The sequence below is a fragment of the Amblyomma maculatum genome, chromosome 2 (assembly GCF_055883805.1).
Source record: "Amblyomma maculatum isolate TAMU_Amacu chromosome 2, ASM5588380v1, whole genome shotgun sequence".
In the NCBI taxonomy this organism is placed as follows: Eukaryota; Metazoa; Arthropoda; class Arachnida; order Ixodida; family Ixodidae; genus Amblyomma; species Amblyomma maculatum.
In genome coordinates, this window is record NC_139345.1 from 129375805 (window position 1) to 129385204 (window position 9400).

At 45.2% G+C, this 9400-nt stretch overlaps 1 protein-coding gene across 1 annotated transcript; it reads right to left on the reverse strand.

Annotated features, from left to right (window-relative positions):
• Positions 1-1011: 1011 nt before the first annotated feature.
• On the reverse strand, positions 1012-8917 carry LOC146199846 (alpha-(1,3)-fucosyltransferase C-like). The gene is made up of 4 exons (XM_084592206.1): positions 8886-8917; positions 6418-6503; positions 5315-5684; positions 1012-1693 (listed from the first exon to the last, which is right to left on the reverse strand). The coding sequence occupies exons 1-4, from the start codon at positions 8915-8917 to the stop codon at positions 1012-1014; spliced, it is 1170 nt and encodes a 389-aa protein (XP_084448332.1).
• Positions 8918-9400: the final 483 nt, after the last annotated feature.

The window sequence follows — 9400 nt, forward strand, 5'->3', positions numbered from 1 at the left end:
GCAAACGCGCGATGGTAACGAAGGCGAAAAGTTTTTTCTGATAAAGCTTGCTTACCAAAGCCACCGTACCTCTTTGACCGCAGGAAATATATGCAGCTGAAAGAGCTTGCATCCAGAATGCCGGCACGACTGGTCATAAGCTTCACACATTTTCGTTTCCATTTTTTAGCTTACGCTAGCTGTTGGATCCAAAGTCAACGCAATGTTTTCCCAGCAGATCTGGAGTTCGCTGTTATGTCGCCAAATCCACGAAAAAGCACCAACGTGACAAAATGCGCAGAACGAGAAACATCCACACTACTAATGTGTCGAGGACGCCACTGCTCATTCCACATGCCAGAGAGGAGGAAGGCAGAGAGCGTGCTGCCAATGCACTCGTTGCAAGCCTAAACTGGAACATGGTGTATGCAGAATGCATGCATTCCCTTAGCGGGTTGTTTTATGAACGGGCTTGTGCTAACACACGAAGTGGAAGTAAACGCCCTCCTCGCTCGATACAGACAGTATCATCGTTTTCTGTGCTTCATGGCACCCCAAAGGTTTTTCAAAGCAGTGAGGCGCTTCCGTGTGCTGTCATTGTAATGCAAGTGAGCGCGCCGCACCTGGCCCTATTTCTCGCATGTGCATCTGACGTCACGAAACCGATTCTAGGACTCCGACATTTGAGGCAGGTGTACTTGCCAGCAGCACTTCTGAATTAACCAAACAGCAGTCGTTTTCTCGTGTCCTTAGCAACGTGCGATTAAATATTTTACGCAGTGCTGAGAAGCCCTGTACACTAGCGTTCCCTTGCACGTACAGCACTTGCGCTTACACGGAAGGTATACATCTACTTCAAAGAAGTGCATACTCTCCGAGAAGTGATCCATTTTTCGGCTTCCTAAAATGTGGTAGCTTACATCGTCACCGCATGTTTTTCGTTTTTTTCATTGCTCCCCGCTGACTCGTGCAGGCCATATTTGAAGCGATCGTATACCTATCGCGGTAGCGCATCAATAAACTGACTTGCAATTACTCTTGCAAGGTGTTACTATCTCTGCTCCAGATCTGGCAACGCGACGAAGTGTTCCACCAGTGAAGTAGGTCTGCGACCACCGACGTCTCTTTAAAGGAGTCGCTGTACAGCTTCCGGCAGAGTTCACAGTAGGTATAGTAAGTCCGTGGCTTCACTCGGTATTTGTCTTTCCATTCCAAATAGCTGCTGTAGAGGCTGAAGTTAATGGCCACTTTCTCAAGGTATAGCGCTAAGTCCTTCGGAGACCTGAAGCTCAAAGCATCGATGAAGGAACCAGGCGGCGCCATACGGCTGTAGTTGGCCCCACCAAACACCACGGGGATGATGTCGTAGGTGAGTACCCTGAACAGCTTCTCTGTGACGTAATCTTTGCAGATGCAGTTCTCGAAGGACAAGTAGAAGTAGTAGTTTTGGGCAAAATAACGATAGCAGGCGGCCTTCCTTTCGCGAGAGCACTGCTTGGCGCCACATTTGCCGTACACGTCAACATAAATGTGTTTGCGCAGCTCGTGTACGAAGTGCTCGCGCTTTCCCGATGATTCACATTTGCTGACTGCCCAGACACCAATCTTTGACTTCCTTTTCCAGATTCGCTTTATGGCTCGCTTATAGGTGTCCTGAAAGTCCGTTTGCTTTATTATGACCTCTCCGTAGGTGTCCACGACGTCAGAATCAAGCCTGTGGATGAGTTGACCAAACAGGAAAGCATATCAATAAAATGAATATAGATTGTTTGTACTTATTACTACCTTCAGTCGCATAGTCAATCCCTAGCACCTATGTAGTTTTTACAAAGTTACATATCACACGCCACGAAAAAAAAGCCTAATATGAAGTCGCACACCTTTTGTAAAGCAGGTCCGAGCCCAGTAGTTTGCTTCTGCTTCATTCATGTAAGTCCTACCCGTTGCAGGTTACAGGGCCGAAAATCCCTTTACCTTGCCGAGATTAAGCACTCACTAGGTATGAATTACAATCAACGCAGTGTGGCTGGGAAGTAAACTTCCCGAACTCCAATTTTTTCCCACAGGGCGTACAGCTCAGCACGAATAACATTCGAAACTGTGCGCTAAGAATACCTATATAGCTCTTCACATCTTTGTTTACATATAGCATGCAGCTACGTTATTCATAAAGACAAACAGTGAAAAGGTGCGTGATTTCATTGTGAATGCGCAGGTTCGCGCAGGTTCGCGCAGGTTCGCGCAGCTTGCAGCGAAAATATTCAGAGGAGAACAGACAAGCCCTCCTTTTGACGGGTATTAAGAAATTCGATCTAGACACATATATTTAAATTGGTGATCGTTCTTCAAATCCGTACATAGCTGTTCTCGAATAAGAGGTGATGTGTTATTTGCAAGTACAGCCTCTTTGTGCTCCTCAACTAGTGTTTGTACATTTCCATCATTGCTTCAACGTGACCCCTAGGTCATTTTTCAACCAACCTGTACCGTAGATTTATTATCGATTTCTTTATGATTTTCTTCATTATCCGATTTCGTGTAAGCTAACTGATTCTCCAGCACGCTAGGAACATTATTCAGCACGTAGTGTAGCGACATCGCTACCATTTATTGAAAACATCTCGAGAGCTGTGTAGTGACTTCATTTTCACGACCCACGCCAAAAAGGTGAGTGACTGCTTGTGCAATTTTGTAGAGTAGCATAGCTATAGGTGAAAGGAATATAAAGAGGGGGGAGGGGGGGGGGCGCGGAGAGAGATCTAGTTTTTATGGTCGATGTCAACGTCCACTAAGCCCAAATTGTTGACTCCCTTCGTTTATAAACCAGTGCATTTGTTCGCCGCTGGACTGCTCATTGCATGAGCTGCACTACGAAGGCTACTCAGTGGCATCTGCCAATAAATATAACAAGAGAAAACGGGAGCCAGAGAAACCAATCCCGGCCGGGGGCCGTCATGAAAAGGGTTTTGCTCTCCTGGTCACCTAACTGTACACCGTCCCATCACACACGTTGCTATCAACAACTAAACAATTCTGCATAGTAAGTTTGTTTTATCTGCCCTTACGAGTACGACAGTCTTCGCCTTTACTTTTTAACGAAATGTTAGCAAACGATCTTCTAGGTCCGCTTACGTAAAATAAGCTGTCACAAAACAGCTTTATAGCGCAGCATTTCAAATTTTGAAATTGTGCGGGCTTTATTTTTCATGAACTTATCAATTTTGTCGACGCCGTGCTACCTCTAGACGGCGTGGTCAAAATCATGGCGCCGCTGTGAAATTATCTGACAAACAGAAGTGACAATTGAAAAACCTTATGGCGCTTCTGCGCCACAAACATTGCGATTGAGAGTTCGGTGAAAGATTTGCTCGTCTCTGTAAGTAGGAAATGTCTCTTGGTGTATTAACAAACTATTTCTTACAACGACACAAAAAACTCCTCTCTGAAACCTTTCTGCTCATTTGTTTATTGCGTTTAAGGTTCCGTTCAATGAGGCTCTGAGGGACGCCCTGGTGGAGGGCTCTAGAACTTCAGACCACCTTGGGTTTATTAACATCTGAAATTACATCACACCGGTCACAGGGGCCCTGCATTTCACCTCAATTTAAAAGCAGTTGCTAGGCTACCAAGCTCCCTAACCGCTGATCTATCGCGGCGACTAGTGAAACATTTTTATCTTAAAGTTCGTTTGGTCGCGTCTGCTTTCCTGTGTTACTATTCACTTAGGACAATTGAAGGTATATGCACCATTCCTACCTTCATGATCGTATCGCCGCTTATTATGTCTGCGTGATGGTCTTCGGTGTGAGCGACAGCAAAGAGTGGCCGAGTGTACATCATTCACGTGAAACGCAGCATTACAATAGGTCATACTTCATCTACACCGATGTCCGTGCAGAGGTACTACAATCAAAGTCAATAAAAGAGCACGTATATATGTCCCATTACGTAGACACTGGCTTGAATTCAACCAACCTGAACCTAGTTTACAGATTGGAAGCTCTATTAAGCATTGTCAAGCACGATTTGCAGCGGTTTCACTTCTTCATGACGTTCTGCGAACGTCACGAAAACGCATCCGAAGTGCTCGCTTACGCTCGCGACTCCTCCATGAGGTTCTACGAACCTCAACGACAGCACAGCCGGTTCCAGACGAAACAAATGTGTGGAGAGCGTTTTGAACGGGGAGGTCTAAGGAGATGAGCAAGACGGCCAGTGGTGACGACGAAGAAAAATCTATAGGCAAGGAACTGAAAGGTTGTCTGGTATTGCATCAGGCAATGTTGTATATATGTGAAGATATATACTGGTAGGAATAACGTTTGTCAGGCGTGTGAAGGAGCAGCACCAGCAGCAGCTGCGAGTTCTTGAAGAAAAAGCGAAGATAGCAGAAAAAGAAGCGGGCAATGCTGGCTTCTCGCACAGCGACTAAAGTCAAATGATCATACCCCCTTAATTTTTTTTACATATTCCATTATGCCCTGGGGCAATAAATAACGTTATTAAAAAGCAATGATCATACCCGACGACCTTTCCGAACATGGCGTAGTGGAGCTTCCGCTCCAAAGTATGTTGGAATTACTGGCTTGCCTGTTGTCACTGCTTAGCTTCCGGTAATATATGGCACGAAGGTGTCCTAAAAGGCGAATCTAGAGCATCTTTGCTTTCTCCCAATAGCGCTTCAGATTACATCTTCACCGCACTTGTTTACGTTCAAATGGCCTTTCTTCCGTGTGTCTGCATTCCTTACTGCATTCCTTACTGAGCTCCTTACCGTTCTGTGTAATGCCCATGGTATAGCAGAAAAAACCTTCAGTACTCATAATCCTCAATACGAGGGTGTGACAAGAGTGAGTAGGATTATTTTCTATTACGACCGAGACATGCGCGGCAGACCAGCTGAAAGTTGCAATCCTAAAACTATCCTTACCACCAACTAACCTCTCCTCCTTCCCTTCAGCTAATTTCTTTATCTTGTTCTTTTATAACTGCGCTTGCAGTAAAAACAATTATCGACCTGTGTCAAAACTACGACAAAATATTCTGCAGTTCTGAAACACCAAAATTATTAATATTACTGTATAAAATACTTGTAGTTCTCAACTCTTTTTTCTAGCCTGAAGTTATGTAATACCTTCTTGTTCTAACTGCAAAAAAATGCGACTTTCAAAACCGGTTCATTCTCAAAACCCCTGAGAAACGTTTTTGTGACGAAAGAAAAATTTCTGTAGATTTTTTCGGTGGGTTACCTTGAAGGAATTTATGTAGATGGGCAAACGCGTTTTGGGTGTCTGGATCGGGAAGTGTCGTTCTCGTCTTCAAGCTACCAACTCACCTGTAGGTGAAGGTCCAATTCATTGTTTGCTTCAGACCTTTGAAATTGTCGACAGGAGTGTGCCAAGGAGGCTCGAAGGACCAGAATACCCATTTCTGGAACGAAGCCCGTTGTTTTGGCATGAGGCTCGGGTCGAGGTCGTGACCATAGAAAACCACTGCGTCGGCGATATTCAACGTACTACGATCGTTCGTGATGTAACAACGATCAGGGCAACCTTTGTTCTCCAGGTCTGGATCTCCCTTCTCTAAATCAGAAAACCAGTGGCCGTAATGTTTAGTCCAGAAGAGGATCCTCGGCAGATCAGGCTGCCCATCACGCCTTGTCCGGTGGAAGAATGGGATCCATGAACTGCGGCCGACTGCATTGCCTGAGGAGATAAAGTTACTGATTCACCGTACTTGCTAAGCCAAAAAAATAAGAAAATTTATAATTTTTGGTAGCTGAAGCTTCATTGACACATGCACGCCAACTGTAACCTGTCGCAGCAATCGGAAAGTAGACTAACATACTGAACAATTTTGTGCATTCCCCATGGTATGTCGTCTACTAATAATGAATAAAGAAAAAAATAATTTATTAATACCATAAATGCTCTTTCATTAACAGCATCTCCTAAAAATAGCAGTAAGAAATGTCTTGAATTCTGGTAAATACTGCACCATTCAGCCTTACTCTATTGCGGCCAGGTATTCTCTTATCCGTTATTTTTGTATTCAACTAATTGGTCGAAATCTATTGTGTGAATAAGCGTCCCTAAAACTTTATTTTATTTAAAAGCGGGCTCAATAGCTGCAATGCGTAGATACCTCATATAGGCTGGAACGTAACAAGATATTCTCCATTCTTTAGAGCACGCCGTCTACATAACCTCTCAGACCAAAACATTTATCTTGTCGTTTAATAGATTTGGTTTCTCAACCAAAGAAAAAAAGAAAATCCGGATCGCCTAGCACGTACACACCTGTGGTGGACGTCTTGAGCATGTCAGCGCTGTCCGTGTCATTGTGCTTTGTGTGGCCTCTGGTGAAATATGATATCACCACTGGCGCTAGCTCTGTATAGTTTCTCGCGTCGTAAATCAAGAGCATGACACAAGCTACCAGTGCCAGTGCCATAAATGCGGCAGCCGAAATTCTTGGCCACAGCATCGCTCCTCCGAATCATTGGCTGCATACGATCACACTTGCTGAAAAAAAAAACAGAACTAATCACATGAGCTCCTCCACTATTGTTACGGTCACACGGCTTCACTTGATTTCGGTATATGTATGGTATTACCTCTATTGCCCATGAGGCTACCCAAATCTCTCAGGCAAAAATCTTCATGGTCTCCCTCAACCATAACAACGTCACAGAACTGCGATTGGCAAAATATGTGTCAAGGGCAGCGTTAGCTGTTCCAGGCATCATCTCCGGAGTAAATGGTGTTGCTTTAGTTAGTGCACTACAGCATGACTAAAAATGTTCCCGTTTACCTGTTGTCTGGGCGCATTGCTATCTGCGTGAGCCTGATCCACAAGTGGGACCGTATAGACTTATGTGAGGAAAATGGCTTTCAGAATTTTTCCTCTAAACACCTTGCTTATCAGCTTACTCAGGTCCACTTTGGGGGGCAGGGTCTGAAGGAGTGTGTAAATGAAGAAAAAAGATGGCCTGGTAAAGAGCTTGTAAGTTAATATCGGTTACCTGGTGATCGTTAGCATGCCCTGGTATACGCTAGGACCATGTGCTGAATTTCTGATTCGGAAGGAGAGAGAGGAGCATAAGAGAAATCGCGGACTGGTACAGTAGTCGCATCCAGCTCTTCAAGCAAATATGAGTTTTAGTACACAAACGCCTTCTTGGGCTGAATGAAATTCCTGTCATTTGTTTTTTCTCCCCTACAAATTTCTGTGCGGTTGTCACGCCTGAAGGTTGTTAACACTGTGTATGGCATTGTTCACTGCTCGTTATATTACATAACATAAGCGGGATATTCACAATTTCTAAAGCTAGAACCAGCGTCAAAATATGCCAAAACTAGACCAGGAATTATACTGGGTACAAAATTTGTCTGCCTAAACCTGTGACGCGAGCAACAAAAATTAAGCGGCGATTAGTTCTTAGTAAAGGCATCTATAATATAGCGGTATATGACAAAGATATTACAGCACAACCGTGCTATAGCATATACAAAGCGGCCTCAGTGGTTTTCTATTAAGCGATTGCTTCGTTTCTGCGTTATACAAGCTTAAGTGCAACTGTCGCTTGCTGCAGCGGGGCTTTTGCCAGCCGGCGTTCAGTTTTTCACAGATTAGAGTCGCAGGAGCCGAAAACAGATGACAGGTGCACCCAAGATCGGTCACATAATTTCGATAAGCCCTCCTGAGAAGTTTAAAGCCCACAGCGGTTTTGTTCTTGGTCTCACCATGCCACTTAGTAAGCAATCCAGGACTTTCCATTCAAATGTATGATTTACTGCGGTCATACTATACGTATGCCTTCTGGGGCTTTAACCTTTTTACAGAACCTATATATCAGTGCGATAAACAAAATGTAAGGAAAATTTAATTCCATTACGCATTGTGAATATAATACGATTAAAATCAGACGTCCTTTAGGCATGCTTTCCTTTGTTCGTTACTGCTGCTCGCCGCGTACAGTGTGCCTAGGAAGTTGCTGACACTCCAGCTTCAGTGAGATACTTCTGTGGTTGCTCTATCCCCTTGCTGTTATTTTAAAACATGGTAAATCTTCACAGCTTTGATCCTTTATCTGTGTCAGTATACGCAGAGCTATCTAGACCCGTTCGCACTCGCAATCAAGCGCAGGTGCTAACTTCCCACGAGCCAGCCACCATGCACGTTCGGTCGTGGCCGTGACCCCTGGCTGCGAGTGCACCTTCAAATCTAAACCCGTATTGTGGCACCAGGGTGTCATGCACACCATATATCCACCAATCTGCGCTCGGTGCTCTCTGGTGACCCTGTGTTACTGTATATCGAGCAAACAACGAATTTTATTTCTGACGCTTGAATGTTTTTTGTTTTTTTTTTTCCGCGAATTGAATTCTAAAGCTCTCAGCCCTACCAACACGCTCTCGTTCAACACCCAGCAAAGTCTAAGGAGGGGATATTTCAGCAATAGTGTTACAGCCGCATAGGGAGAGAGTTTTTAAGAATCTGGCCCCGTGAGGTGTTTTAATTGACCTTCAGTATGTCCCTCATCATCATCCTCCGGAAACTTCAGTACCCCTTGCGTTCCATTGGTCGACGGCTATGTGTTCCTGGCCCGCGCCGCCTGCATGTGACTAACTTACAAGACCCGGCCTCATTTCGCACTCTCAGACCGACCCGTAGACACGACGAACTGATGGCGACGCAACGACCGCATCTTATGACCGCACTGAGCCAAGAAAACGTCGGTCAACAGGGGAGCGCATAGGTCCCTTGCTCATGTCGTTCGGTGCGTTCACAGACCTCCGCTGTGTATCGGCTCCTGGCGACCTCTGGCAAGAGAAGCTTGGTGGGACAGCGCTTTCGTGACCATCTTCTAATCGCCTTATCCCTCTTGGTGACCAGATCTTTACCTCAGAGCAAAAAACTCCGTCACATGCATCATCATGGCCTGCTCTCTTCTCCCCTTCAGTACCCTTAAGGTAGCGGCTGCGACAATCGTTCGAATACCGCTGGTCGTGCCACGGACTAGAAGGAAACAGTGAGCAGTGGTGCGTGTGGGATGAAGTCCTCGGGCTACGCCGACAGCCGTTACATCGTCTCATCACCATCCTCCACGTCGTTCGGTATTATATGTAACACTATGTAACAATGGTTTTTGGTTTATCTGCTTTCTTTATGCTTACGCCGATAATTACCCTTGTAAAAGAAGGCGCTCAGCGGCGCCTTCCCACCCATGTTTGGTGGCTTCACCGTACAGCTCACGAGCATACGCGTCACAAGAGTTCCCCGCGCGGTAATTTTAATTCCTATTTCCAGCCGTCGCCACAGGCTGAACGAACAGTGTTTAACCTCCAAAAGCAACTCAGGCTATGAGGTAATTCGCAGAGTAGCGCTGCTGGGAACTTTGACTAGATGCAGTTCTTTA